Raw genomic sequence first — 14,667 nt, 5'->3', positions numbered from 1 at the left:
AACACTGGAAAGCAGGTGTACTACAGACCTAGAAGTAACACAGTACAAAGTATGTAACTTCAGTGTTTGCCCTCCTCAGGCTCAACTTGGAGAGAATATTGCCATTCATTCATTCTTCCATTCATTCAAAAATGAAATGGAAGGATGATGGGACATTCTGTTCAGTTACCATGTCCCAAACCAAAATGGACATTTTGGAGCCTTCCTTCCTCCCCGACCCCATCCTTGAGCTCCTTTCTCTGTACTAGCAGCGCTGTGCTCTCTTATTCTGCCATGGAGATCAGCTCCAATACACCATTTTTGCTAAGTGTTAAGTGGACAGCAAACCAATGGAAAACCACTGCCATAGTTTTTGCAGTTAAATAGTGAATACTCTCTTTATTCAGAAGAATACATTTTTAATAGAATTTCATGCACCAGTAAATCAGTACAGTGAGGAGTTACGAAGGCAGGGACTCTCTCTTCAGGAAACATCTCACCCTGGTAGGGCTCTCAACTCCTAAAATCCCCTTGACCTATCTCAGGTGATTAGTGGCCAAGGAACAGTAGATGGGGTGGACTCCCAGGGAAACCAGCCAGATTTGCAGGTCTCTGAGGATAAAAAAAGAGGAGAGGAAAGCTCTTGCCAAGGAGGTGATTATTACATTGAGACTGGCAGTTCCACTGAGGTTCCCTGAGAGATCGATGAGGGAGAGTTGGTATTGGTGCCCAGGTCTCCTTCTTGGTTACACTCTTCCAAGGCTATGGTCTGGTCTCTTCCATCTGTCTCTGAGCCTCTGTGTAGAGAAAAAGACATGACTAAGGGAGGATCCAGAGCCATCAACCTGAAAACAGGTTGCATTGTGGGACTCAGATTCTAGAGGAGCATATGTACCATTGTTTTAACAGAAGCCCCTGGGTTCACAGAAGGAGGCTGACATAAGGCAATTACCTGGTTCGGAGTCGAGGCCACTTCTTCCACTCTATGGCTAGCACCACCCCTAAAGCTACAACCACCACCACGATCAGGGTACTTCGGACAATGTTCCCCACAGTGCACTCCTGAGCAGCAGGCCCTGTGGTGATAAAAGAGCAGAAACCAAGGCCATAGAGATCAGTGCATGTATGCTCCCCTGGATCTCTTGTTGCCCCCTCATCTGGCCTCCTCCGGGGTTCACTCAGGAACCATGTGTTGAGACTGCAGATGGGGTGGTCAGAGGCAGTGCTTATGCTGAGGCAGAAGCAGCCCTCCTTTTGGGGGGTGGAAGAGGCCTTGAAAGTATCCTTCTCACTATCTTTGAGTGAATCTGAGGTTCCACCTCCTTACCATCCCTAGGAGAAAGAAAAATGACCACACTTGAGGTCTCTGACTCCAAACCCCTCCCCCTCCATGTTTGGCCTGTCTCCATGGAGATTATCTCTGGGATCCCACGTATGTCATGCCAGAACCATGGAGGGATTATCATCTCACCTGCTGCCCCCACCAGCTCCAGGGGATCACTAGGCTCTGACCAGATATCAGGGTAGGCCTGCAGACGGTAGCTGCAGCTATAGTTTCCAATGCCCTTTCCTTCTACGTTGTTGATGACAAAGTCTCCATCCTCTGAAAACTGCTGAGGTGCTTCTTCTCCATCATGTTCCAGGACAAACTCCACACCTGGCAGGGGTCCTCTGCACTGAAGGGTGATATCCTTTCCTAGCTTGAACACAGTGCTGGGCCAGGCTGACAGGGAGGGTTTAGGGGGCTTATCTGCAACCAACCAGGACACAGAGTTAGAAATGGCCTTGAACCCAGCCCTTTACCCCCTTAGGCCTCACTACTAAGAAACTACAAAATCTAGACTCTTACTGAAATCTCCAAGACCTTACCAGTCACCCAGATCTCCAGGGAGTCACTGAGATTAGAAGCTGCAAAGGGAGCAGAATCCAAATAATAAACACAGCTATACATCCCAGAATCTTCACTGCTCACTGCTGGCATCCGGAAGTCAGCCCTGTACCCTCTTGGCCTCTGTTGCCTTAAGGGCTCTTGAGTACCCTTCTTCAACAGGACAAATGTTGAGTCTGGCAGTTCCCCTTGACATTGAAGAGTCATGTTTTCTCCAGGGGCCACCATGGGACCAGGCTGGGCTAATAGGCTGGGTTTGGGGAGCAAACCTAGAAGAAATTGACTCTTGGTCACAGAGAGGTGGCCACTTTCCAGGGCATCACTGGAGTCTCAATAAAGAGGAGAGACTACTGCTTGCCTCTCCTTGAGCTCTTGGAAAACCGTTTACCGTTTCCCATGAACCATCTGACAGCTTACTCACTCTTTTCTATACTCCCCTGCTCACTCCAGAGCATCTTCCCCTTACCTGTGACTATGAGTTCCAGGGTGTTGCTAGGCTGTATCTTGATAGGGCTGGTCCAGTCAGGATGGTAGCAGCAGCTGTAACGACCTATGTTAGCACCAGATATATTGGTGATGGGGAATGCCCCATCATTACTGATGGATCCCCAGAGCTGCACTGAAGTGGCTTCTGTTTCTTTGTGCAGAATGTACCCTACTCCGTGGACTGGCCCTTGGCACCAGAGAGTAACATTCTGCCCCATGGGAACTACAGAACTGGGCTCAGCAAACAACCATGGCTTGGGGAATGTGTCTAGGAAGAGACCAAAGATGGAAAGTGGTTAGTATGCAAACTTATCACTCGCTGAATTAATCCTTTATTTTTCTCCTTCCAGACACAACCGTTCCCCTCCATGGCCTAGCCTACCCTTCCAAGAGGAGTCACCCTCTCTAACCCTTATTCCAGTTGTCTCTGTCCCAGTCCCATGTCTTGTCTGTCCTTACCAGTCACCCAGATCATAAGAGGCTTGCTGAGATATGATCCCCTGTTTGACATAGTGGTCTCATAGTAGACACAGCTATAGTTCCCAGAGTCGTCTGCTCCAACAGTGTGGAGGGGAAAGTCAGCCACATTCCCTGAGGCACTCTGAAACTGTAAGGGAACCTGGGTTCCCTCCTGCAAGAGGGCGAACCTCATGCCCTGGAAAGTCCCTTGGCAGCGCAGGGTCACATTCTTCCCAGGAAGCACCACAGGACCTGGCTGTGCCAGGAGAGTGGGTTTGGGGTAGAATTCTGAAATTAAAGAGATCACAACATGAGAGAATCCTGCCCCTGACATTCTGAACGTTGTTTTTTTTAGTGTTATTAGAAGAAACAATATATGCTTATTGTAGAAAATTAGAAAATACAGAAAAAAACCTATGAAGAAAATACAATTCTACCGCTCAAAGATAACCATTCTTGCTACATTTTTATGTATTTATTTCCCATTTATTTTTTTGTACATGGCCATGTCATTGTAGCTCTAGCTATTTGCATAATTGGGCCTACTATATGCACAATTGTGTAGTTTAATATTTTTCACTTTATATTGTAAATATTTTCCTATGATGTTAAACAGCCTTTGAAAACTATCATTTGTAATGGCTGCATAATATGCAGTAGACATTTCAAGGTCTTCGCCATCTCTCTGAGGGCCATCCAGCCCACCAATCTCTGACAGCCCAGCTAAAGAAGTGGACATTGGGCCTAAAGCTCAAGGCCAAGCCACAAAAAGATTTCAGAAATAGGGCAACATGTGAAACACCCCCATCTGCCTCATTTCTTTCCCCAGACGTGAATTATTTTCCTCCCTCTTCTCCTCTTTCTCACCTTCCTGTATTAGTGATCATATAAGCAGCTGCCTTACATGGACTGTTTACCATGTGCTAGGCACGGTCCTAAGCACATTCTTGGTGACTTTTAGAAGGAGCAGTTCTTCCTCTCCCACTGACAGCCCTCCCGCCCACTGTCCCAGAGTCAGTACCACCTCCACCTGCATTTCCCCACTCCTGACCTGTCACCACGAGCTCCACAGGGTCACTGGGCTCAGACCAGATAGCAAAGTCATAATAGCGGCAGCTGTAATTCCCTCCATCACCAATGCCCACCGAAATGATCAGAAAGTGGGCTGCACTGGCTCCCGGACTCGCCCAAGACCTGTCACTGGACGCTATTTCACTTCCATCTTTGTAAAGAATAAAGCTCATTTGCTGGTGGGGGGTGGAGCAATTGAAAGTCACTCGGGCACCAGGAGTGACCACAGGACTGGCCCATGTCTTGAATAAGGGCTTGGGGTACATTTCTAGAAGGCAAAAAACCAAACACAATACAAAACCAAATTAAGAGAAAAGAAAGATTGCTAATATAGCAAATATTGGTTCCAGAAAGCTGCTTTGTTTCCTATAGTATTTCATTCAGAAGAAGGTGCATTTAAAAGTCAAGGCAAAACCACTTTGCAGATGAACTTTTCACAGGGACCCCTCACCCCACCCCTCACCTCCTCCAGCCAAATCCTCCCTGTCAGCAGAACAAGCAATGGAAGCTAGCTAAAAGGGTGAGTTGTCACTGGGGCTCTGCTGATTCCCTGAGCCTCAGTTTGCCCATTTGGACAAGAAGGGGAAATGGTACCTGATCCACCTCCTTTGAATATTTGCTCTATAGCTAAATGAGATAATTGATATGAAAATAATTAGAAAAATTAAATCACCCTCTACAAACCCCAGCTATTAATAACGATTATGGCTATTAATATCGTGCAGCCAGAGGCCCTGGCACTCCCAGCGCCACGCCTGCCTGGCTCTAAGATTGGACACAGGCTCCTAGGACCAGCAGCAAAGTTTGCTGTGAGGAGAGGAGTGTCTGACCCAGAGCTTTGCTTCCCCACTCCTCTCTCACACACCCCTTTCAGCTCTACCTTTTATGACAAGCTCCAGGGGCTCACTGGGCTCAGACCACTTGAAGGGGCGCTTTTCAGTGTGAGTGCGGCAGCTATAATTGCCTTCATCTTTATCCTCCATTCTTTGGATTGTAAAGAAGGTTTCTCTCCCAAGGGCACCAAGTTGCTGGACAGGTTCCTGCACTCCCTCCTTATACAGAGCAAACCCCATGCCTGCCAGCCATCCTTTGCACCGGATTTGCAGTTCCTGGCCCCGAACTGGGGGGGAAGCAGAAATGACAGGTTTGGGGAGGATGTCTGGAAAACAAAACAGGGACACTCGGAGTCACTTTGTCAGCAAAGTAGAAATCCATCCTGGACTGGCCTTTGCCTCTTCCTGTCAGTCTTCTCATAACTCTGTTCCCCACCCCTCCCCCCATTTCAGTGCCCCTCCTCTCCTACAGGCAGCAGAAGCCCCTTGGGCTCTGGGTCTCTGAGCATTCCCCATCCCTAGGAACAGTGCTGGAGTCCCAGGGGCACTGGGGATCGCTCCAGGAGGACCCTCTGCCTTTTCTTACCTGTCCCCACCAGCTCAAGTGCCTCACTGGGCTCTGACACAGCCATCTCCTCCCACGAATGGCAGTGGTAACTCCCGGTGTGGCTCTGGGTCAGGGCTCCAAGGGGGAAGGCAGCCCGGACCTGCTCTGAGGCCGGGCGAGTTGCAATCCACCCGGTCCCGTCCTTCAGCAATACAAATTCCTTAGTTGAGCCAGAAGGGCTTCTGCACCAGAGGGTTAAGTTCTTCCACGGGGCCAGAGGGAAGTTGGTCTCTGCCCACAGCTCAGGCTTTGGGGTTGGCATAATTATTTCTAGAAACAGCAGAGTTAGTGAAGCCATCCTCCCTCACCCTCACCCTCCCCTTTTCCTTGCCCTTGAACACCCTCCCCAGATCACATTGCCCACCTCCCCTTTCAACCTCAATCCAAACTCTTTCCTTCTCTCCGCAGGTGCTGGGGAAAGGGGAAGCTGATGTCTCAGCTGAGGTTCAGAAAAATGCAGAAGCTTGGGGGAAATTTTGCAGGCAGAAAAGCAGAGTTGGAGGCTGAGTTTTGCCAGCAGCTTTAGCAAGTGCCCCTTCCTGGCTGTCCTTCCCTCCCAACCAGTCACTCCCTGGCCACTGACACTGACACTCTGTAGTTATTTCGGATCTCCAGGGAGGAATGTCCCAGTCTGGAGCAGGAAAAACTCACCAGTCTCTTCTGTCAATACCCCATTGCACAGTCCTGCAAAAGAAATTGCTGCCAGGGCTTTGTCCCCTCCCCCACGGGACTTCACCCCGGCCTTCTGCCCAGGCCCCTTCCCCACCCCCTTCTACTCACCACAGCAGAGAAGAGCTGTGAGTATGAAGAGCATGGTGACCCCTTGAGCTGTTCCCAGCAACCAGGCTTCTCTAGCAAGACCAGAAAAGAGATGAGAGGAGTTGCTGGGATTAAGGGGAGGGCGGAGAGAAGGGGGCGGCAATTTATGTCATTGGCTTACTCACCACCCAATAGGGATTGGATATGGCCAGGATAATGGGATATAATCTTTTCTGACATGGATGACTTTTCTTTTTGAGGGCCTCACCACCTACAAACCTCTTGCTCTTTCATGACCCACGTGCCCCCCGCCCCCTCCCCCATCCCCAGACAATATCAAATGTCAGGTCCCCAAGGCCCCTGATTAGGCTGTTGCTGGAATTGAGATGTCAGATGTGAAAATGCCTTTGTAACTCCAGCTCTCAGAACTCCTGGAGCTCAGTGTAATCGGCAGCTCTGGGTGGTGGGTGTGGGGGTGGAGGGAGAAATCTTGGGGGTTTCTCAGTCATCAAGTTTAAGTTTGGAAGCAGTTTTTATTATGGCAGTATTGGTCCTCCGACCGACCTGCCTCACCTGCCTTTGTTATGGAAGGGTTGCCTAGGCAGCAACAGTGAATTACCAGAGGATTGTCAGTGCTGAGCTAAGCTTGTCAGAGAGTGGGATCTCTCTACCCCCACCCAGATTATGACTAGAAATGTGCAGCATTTTTAGGTTATGGGTCCTGTAGAATTAGATTATACTAAGCCAAAATTCATTTGACAATTTTTACTTAGAAAACACTGACCCTCCTTCCTGGTCAGGAAAACATGCTTTTCAAGCTGCATTCTCTGAGTCTGGTTTCTGAATTCATTCTTTGATGCAGTGGACCTGGGCTGGGGTGGGGCACTTGAAGCTACATTTTTTCTAACCCCTGGCTTGAAGGTTACCCCAGTGTATGTGGAACTCAGGATAGGTTCTGTGGAGAAGTAGGACTTGACCCCCATTGAAACTTTTTGAAAGCTCGAAGGGTAGTGGTTTTGCAGAAAGTTTAGGTGGCTCCCTTCTCATTACCCAAGCACTCTGTCCCTCAGATCCCAGTGGGACACACAGACACACACAGTCATAGTCATCATCCATTGTATATTGAATACTCCCAGGCACACGAAGTCCTGTGATCATGGTGGGGGAGGGGTACAGCCAGGATCACAAGGTGGGGGAAAGTAAGCAAGGCATTTGGGAACAGAGGCCCCACCAAGCTAGGAGCTGTCATTTCTCTTCTCATTTTCAGGCAGAATAGCCAGAGCACAAGGCCATAAGGATCAGGGAGAGAAGGAGATGACCCAGGGGACACAAAAGGATAAAAGTAAATGGCAGGAGAACCTGTTTGGCTTGACATTTTATGGGTCAGAGGAAGCAGTCTGATTCCCTGGCCCAATCCATTCCCTCATCAGATGCCCACCCAGGCTAAGGCTATATTCTCAGAACGCTCTGCACAGTGGTTGGGGGCCAGAGTGGCAGAGAGACTGGCTTCCATAGCAGCTAGGATGGACTACAAGTCTTGCTAGCCCTTGAGAGCTAGGGGTAAGGGTGAAAGTTGGGATGGGAGTTAGATAACATCCTGGGAGACAGGACAGCATGGCTTCTTACAAACAAAGTTCAGTTGAAGTTAATGCGTAAGACATCAATCATCTCTGAGAGGCAGGGTGGCTTGGGAGGGAGATTTGGGCACCCTCCTGGGGGAATCAGTGAACAAGGTTCTGATTACTTCTCCAGGCTCTGAGAAATATGCATTTCTCCACCCTATGGCTTGGGTGCTGACCCCTCTGTGAGGTGAAAGGGAAACTGCTGGAATGAGAAAGTCTTATATCTTAAACCCAGAAGGTAGAGGATACAAAGGGTCCCCCCCTGTGGCTTGTCTCAACTGGAGTATGACCCATTCCTGAGTCTCTGGGGAGCCTGAACTCAGCTAGATTGAGGAACAGGGGGTTGGGACAAGACAGTTACCTGATTCTGAGTCTCCGACACTTCCACCTTATCCACAGCTCTACCAACAGCAAGGCAAAAAGCTGCACGATTAGGGACAACCTGATAGCCTCATTCAGAACGTAATTCCAGGTGAGAAAGCCTGTGGCCAGAGAAGACCAAAAGCAGGGACCTTGATGGGGACAGGGACTGTTGAATACATTCATGGGGGGAGGGGGATCTGGTTACTGCAGGTGAAGGGAAGTTGAGACAAAAGTGGCCTTATTTTCATGAAGAATAGGACCCTTGAAAGTATCCTGCTCACTGCCTTTGAGTGACTGTGAGACCAATCCAGAGGAAAGATGCCCAAACCCAAGGGCCCTGACTTACAAGCCCCCAACTACCCTTTCCACATCCTTCTGGGCATTGTTCTGGGATCCCAGGGGTATGATGGCCAAAGCTGCGGAGGGGGCATCCCTGTGAAGAGTGTTCCTCTCACCTGCTGGCCCCATCAGTTTCAGAGGCTCACTGCGATATGACCAGATGTTAGGATGTGCCTCTATGCGATAGCTGCAACTGTAGGTCCCCGTGCCTTTCCCTTCAACATTACTGATGATGAAGTCTCCATCCACTGAGAATTTTGGGGATGTTGCTCTTTCTTCCCATTCCAGACAAAATTCAAGTACTGGTTGAGGTACTCGGCACTGAAGGGTGATGGCCTTTCCTAGCTTGAACACGGTGCTGGGCCAGGCTGACAGGGAGGGTTTGGGGGGCTTATCTGCAACCAATCCAGAGACCAGAGTTAGAACAAATGACTTTGAACTCAGTGCCTCCTCCCTCAACAAATGTTTCTCAGGTCCTTATTTGGTCTTCTCTTTTTTTTCACTTCCACTAGATCACTGGCTTCAAAATTTGATTGTGCATCAGAACTCCTTGGCCCATTCCTTGATTCTCTAAATACTCCTAAGTTCCTAGCTTCAATCAGAAAGACCCATACCTGTAAGTTTCCCCTGGTCTTAAGGAAAATAACTTTTCTAGGGGCTCACAATGGAGCTTGTCCATGCTGAGAGACAGGGCTTGAGTATCAACCCTGGGAGAGAAGGTACCTAAAGTTTTTGGAGAAAATTCTACACCACCCTCCTAGTGTGTTTTTCTTTGGCCTATAAATCCAAGAGGGTACAGGGCCACCAGCTCCTTCTTATAACACTGTAATGATGATTAAAACAAACAATAGTTGTTGGCACTTGCCTACAACCACAAGCTCCACGGTGTTGTGTGATGACATCCTGATGGAGGTCTTCCAGGAGAGGAGATAGTGGCAGCTATAGATGCCAGCATCACTATAGGTCACATTGTTGAGGAGGAATGACTCATCATCACTGATGCTGGTGGTATCCAAGAGCTGAAGTGTTTTGTCTTCTCCTTTCTTATAGAGTGTAAGTTCCACTCCATCCACTGGCCCTCGACACCACAGGCTCACATTCTGACCCATTTGGACCACAGGACTGGGCTGAGCAAGTAGACAGGTCTTGGGGAAAGTGTCTAGGACAAGACCCAAAATATAAAAGGCTAACTGTCTGACTTACCCCTCCCACTAATTAGGGTTCTTTTTCTCTTCCTCCAGTCCACCCTTGGCAAATCCCATCCTAAGTCCACTTATACAAATTCTGCTCCTTCCCCCACCGTTATCCCTGGCTGCATGATTAGGTTCTCCAGCAGGCCCTGAGCAAGTTGTACACCCTTAGCCCCTACGATAGGTCCCATTGCATCCCCTTCTCTTACCGGTTACCCAGATTTTCAGGATATCACTAAGGAGTGAACCCCTGTATGACCCATCATAGTAAAAACAGAGGTAATGTCCAGCATTGTGGATTTTCAAAGCCCCAAAGAAGAAATATGCCTCATTTTTTAATGGTCTCTTGTGGTAAAAGGACTTCTCCAAGTCTTCAAGCCTTATTAAAGCAAAGGTCATTCCATAGATTGGCCCTTGGCACCTGAGATTCAGGCTTTCTCCCGGTGCCATGATGGGCCCAGGATAGACTGTCAGAGTTGGTTTGGGATAGAGTCCTAGAAAGGGAAGAGACCCTGAGTTAGATGTAGGATGATTCTTCCTTATTATATTCTGGTTTAATTTTCCTAGTTTCCTTAGATAGAAAGTGATAGCTGAAGTTTACCCTCTGCTCCCTCTTCCTTCCTTGAATCTCTGCCTCTTCTAGGAGGCAATCAAGGGTAAGTTCACTTATGCCCCTTCCCTCTCACCAGACTCTATCAGCTCCACTGAGCTCTAACTATGTGTAGGGTGTGTCTCAGTGGAATATCTACATTTGTAATTCCCTGTATCTTTAGGTCCCTGAAATGCCAAATGTAGTTCTTCAAACCACCCAAGAAACCAAACTTCTGAAAATGACTTTTATTCCATCTTCATAAAGCATGAATGCTACTGCAGTATTAAGGATGGCTTTTGAACTCATTAAGTTCACAGAGGACACTTCCCACGGGGGATTGAAAGAGGCCAATAAGGAGAGATTGGCCAGTAAGTCTGCAACCCAAAGAAACCTCTGTTAATGGGGTCACACCCTCATTTCCATGTATTGTTCCTCCAAAGAGATTAAACTACAAAATAGAGGGCAAACCTCACTCCCAAACCACTCCTTCTTACCCATCCCAATCCCAGGTAGGCCCACCCACCCATTCTTGGAAGGATCAGCTCTATCATATGCTCATTAAGCATTTAGGATGTGTCAGGCATCGTGTAGGTCTAGGAATATACAAGTAAAGAAGATAGACACACTCCCTGTTAGCCAAAAGCTCATGGCCTAGTGGGGGACACCAGCAAACAGGTAACTGCAGAAGTGTGTGTTAGTGGCATCTACACTGGAAAGGCATTCGTACAACAAACATCCATAACACGCAGTTCAAACAGACAGGCTTTTGTTCTTTGATCCTCAATAAAAAGCTATACTAATAAAATTAATATCTACCATTTATTGAGAACTTATATGCCAGGCACTGTACATATATTATATTTAGGCAAATCCTCACAACAACCCTGTGAGGTAGGCATTATTATTATACCAATTTTGCAAATGAGAAAACTGAGTCACAGAGAGGCATCACACAGTAGATTGGATAGATACTGTTATTCCATTTTAGAGTGGGGGAAACCGAAGCACAGAGGTGAAGTAACTTGCTCAGTATCACACAGGGAGGCAGTGTCAGAGGTGGAACTAGAAACTAGGATTACTGCTTCTAAGTCCAGGTACTTTCTGTGGCACCACAGCTTTCCCCAAGCCTATTTAACTTGATGAGGGAACTAAAGCAAGTGTGGCCAATTCTGTCTAGAAGCATCCGGGCCATGGGGTGGGGGAGTTGGGGGTGGGGTGTGTGTCTAGTGTTTGGGCATTGTGGGGAGGCTTCTACTGTGTTTAAAGCTTGGTACTGCCTTACTGGATCTGTATATACAAGACTAAATTAATTTATAAAGTCATTTCTAAAATATGAACTATCACTTTCTTTGTCATTTTTTTGTTTATTTTTATCATCAGCACTAGCAACTCATTCTATTTTCCACACTTAAAAATAAAAATCAGAAATAGAATAAAAATACTTTAAATTAAAAAAATCAGTTTACAAGACTGCAGTGGCAGTGCCTGGCACATATTAAGTGCTCAATAAATATTAGCCTAATGAATGAATGAATGCATGATTTTCGACAAATAGAGAACAACAAAGCTGTGATGAGCTGAAGCTGCTGGACATTTGGCTGGACTCACTCACTAGCCAAGTGATTGGCTCCCAAACATTTGCCACATAGCGTGTGTGATTCTAATTTGCATCTCAGTAAAATGTCAAATGACTTTAGCTCATGGGCCTTGCAGAGAACTGGGCAAGTAAAGTAATGTCAGAAACGCTGGCTCATCCAACCATGATCCCAGGGACAACGATCATCAGACCCCAGCAGCCATAGCCACACCCACCTGCCATAATCAGCTTCAGGGGGTTGCTGGGCTCTGACCACAGGGTAGGGAGCATCTGGATATGAGTGCGGCAGATGTAAACCCCTTCACTCTCAGGTGTCATGTTGGCAATGGAGAATATGGCCACCGTCCCCGTTGGGACTTGGTAATCCACGGGTTCTGCAAATCCCTCTTTGAACAGCATGAATACCAAATCCTGCAGCCAGCCATGGCAGAGTATGTTAACATTACATCCAGGAAGAGGGGAGGTCTCGGCCTGGATCCAGAAGGTGGGCTTGGGCAGCTGGCCTGGAAGGAGAGAATGAACTGGTATTCAGGTAGAGCAAGGGGAGTGCTGCTCAGGGAGCGGCAGAGCGCTCTACTTAAATGAGTCTTCCCTGTATGACCCTTATTTGTCACCCCTTGTTTCCCCATCTAGGGTATCCCCTACGTTGAGAGCTTGCCCTCTAGATCTGTTCCAGAGTCTGTGTCCTCACTCTGCATCTATAGAGACTAGGCAATTATTTACTAACTGTGAAATGCATGCATTATACATGCATGCATTTGAGGCAAACGAATGAATTAAACCCTGCTCTGGGAAGGCAAGGTTGAGTCCCAGGAGCTGGAGTTTATTCTTGATTTTCATCTCTGTCTTCTTACCTGGTGCCTCCAACTCTAAAACTTTACTGGGCTCTGACCAGCCCGTCTCCTTCCAGTAGCAGCACCTGTAAAGACCTGCATTGGACTGAGTAAGGGCACCAATGGGGAATGAAACTTGGAAGGTCTTGTGGGAAGGGCGGATCCAGGTCATCTGTGTCTTATCTTTCAGCAACAGGAACTTGCTTGAAATCCGAGAGGGGCTTTTGCACCAAAGTGTGATGTTCTCCCAAGGGGCCTGGGGGTAGTTGGTCTCTATCCACAGCTCTGGTTGAGATTGCATCATTGCTGTCATTCCCAAAGATAACAAAGACGTCAGCAGTCCAACCCTCTCCCTCCCATAACATGCCCCTCCAATGTCCCTTAAAATTAGCCCCAACCCAGATTCCTCCTTTTGTCTTCCCTTGGGGACAGGATGCATACTTTTATGGGGGGGTGGGATAGGGACCCCAAGGTATTTGTTTAAGGAATTCAAGTGAGTTGGGGAATGAAGTGCAAGTCTTGCTTCCTTTCCATCTGAGACAAAGTTCTTTACTATTTTGTGGGAAACCAAGTTATGAAGTAAGAGGTCCTGGTTCCCAGCCAGCTCAATCTGGAAATTGCCTTTGGGATCTCAAGGCAGTTATGTCCAGGGCCATGGAAGCAGGTCAATGTCTTGTGGCCTTCAGGAAGGAAGGTACTTGAGGTAGCAGGACTCACTTACCTCTTGGTGTCATACCCAGACTCAACCCTGAAAAGAGAGATTATGGTAAAGGAGAGCCCCTCATTGTTCCCACCCACCCTCAAACCTCAATATTCTCCATTCCCTCCCCATAGGGGTAACTATAACAGGTTCACTTGCCCTGCCACCACTTCCTTGTACTCACGAATGCAAAAGAGTAAGAGAGTGAATGTCCGCAGCATGGTGGCCCCTTCCCCTGGCCTGTCCAGGGTCATGGAGCCTCCGGAGTCTTGAAGGGCTGTGCCCCTCACCAGGTGGTGAGATCTAAAAGCAGAAGTGTTTTTATTCAGGGGACTGATCCTGCTTCGGAAAGTTTAGTTTGGATCAGTAAGTTGCACCTGACATCCCTCCCTTCCTTCCACTCCCTCACTGGCAGGCAGGGTTACTGGCTACTTCTTCTCTTTATCCCTTTTCCTCACTTCCCCCTTCTCCCACCCAAGGTCTTTGCTGGTATCTACCGTGTCAGATTTATTGAAATGTCTGTTTTTCCATGGGATCTCAGAGGCCCAGAGGCCTAATCCAGGCCAGCAGAAGCCACATGGTATGAGGGAGATGGGAGGTGTAGAGAGTCACCTTTTCAGATCCTTTACTCATACATATATATTTTTGTCAGAGTACTTCAACAACCTAGCAAAGGAAGCGTTTCTACCATCACCATTTTGCTGGCTAGGAAACTGAGGCTTAGACAGGATATAATTTGCCCAAAGTCAAAAGATATTAAATATCAGAGCCAAAATGCAAATCCATGTTTAACTCTAATGCTTATGCTCTAAAACCAGTATTTAAACTTTCAGAGGCAGCTCTTGACCCCTTTCTCACCCTACCTCACCTGTACCATCTCGTCCCATCCAGGCCTGCCCTTATGCAGAATGTCAGAATGCTTCAAATCTAATATTACTTTTATTTCTTACCCCCCCAAATCTCAAAGCCTCCATCTTGAGTAGGTGTTGGGGAATCAAGTTACTTGAGCTAATTGATATAAGATGCAAATGATTTATTGGCTGCCCATAATTTATAAGCATTCTTGTTCATTGCCCCTAAGGAAAAAAAAAGAATTGCTTGAATTTCAGGGAATATGGCAAAGATATGTGAGTTCAGCAAGGCCTTCTCATTTTCTTGAAAATCACTATTGACCACAGGCCCTACACGTCCATAAGTAGACCCCTTACACTCTTCTGCCTCTCCTACCCCACCCCCTGGACCCAGAGTATCCTTTTGCCAAGGAAAGGCATATGCCCATCACACAAACTCAGGCTAACTCCCTTCTACCAACTCTCTACTCAGAGCCTGAGGTTCTGGCCTACCCCAGC

At 47.7% G+C, this 14,667-nt stretch overlaps 1 protein-coding gene across 6 annotated transcripts; it reads right to left on the bottom strand.

The window, feature by feature from the left end:
- Positions 1–495: 495 nt before the first annotated feature.
- Positions 496–13,776, bottom strand: IGSF1 (immunoglobulin superfamily member 1). Of its 6 annotated transcripts, XM_022563926.2 has the most exons (19): positions 13,503–13,776; positions 13,340–13,366; positions 12,640–12,924; positions 12,001–12,288; positions 9,806–10,090; positions 9,272–9,565; positions 8,523–8,801; positions 8,066–8,186; positions 6,104–6,174; positions 5,975–6,007; positions 5,303–5,593; positions 4,764–5,042; positions 3,864–4,151; positions 2,813–3,100; positions 2,334–2,621; positions 1,849–2,136; positions 1,451–1,729; positions 932–1,055; positions 496–776 (listed from the first exon to the last, which is right to left on the bottom strand). In XM_022563926.2, exons 1-19 carry the CDS (start codon positions 13,570–13,572, stop codon positions 641–643), a joined length of 4,014 nt encoding a protein of 1,337 aa, XP_022419634.1. In that variant the 5' UTR covers positions 13,573–13,776; the 3' UTR covers positions 496–640. The 6 variants fall into 6 exon arrangements, with proteins under 6 accessions (XP_022419634.1, XP_089760208.1, XP_089760211.1 ...); XM_089904082.1 differs by lacking the exon at positions 13,340–13,366 and having other exon boundaries at positions 5,975–6,022; positions 12,640–12,965; positions 13,499–13,776; XM_089904085.1 differs by lacking the exon at positions 13,340–13,366 and having other exon boundaries at positions 1,849–1,887; positions 5,975–6,022; positions 12,640–12,965; positions 13,499–13,776.
- Positions 13,777–14,667: the final 891 nt, after the last annotated feature.

This window comes from Delphinapterus leucas, chromosome X, assembly GCF_059928025.1.
Source record: "Delphinapterus leucas isolate spDelLeu-1000000601 "Yukka" chromosome X, BTC_Dleu_Yukka2, whole genome shotgun sequence".
In the NCBI taxonomy this organism is placed as follows: domain Eukaryota; kingdom Metazoa; phylum Chordata; class Mammalia; order Artiodactyla; family Monodontidae; genus Delphinapterus; species Delphinapterus leucas.
Note: the sequence above shows the minus strand (reverse complement) of the source record. Positions and strands in the feature narration are given on the sequence as shown.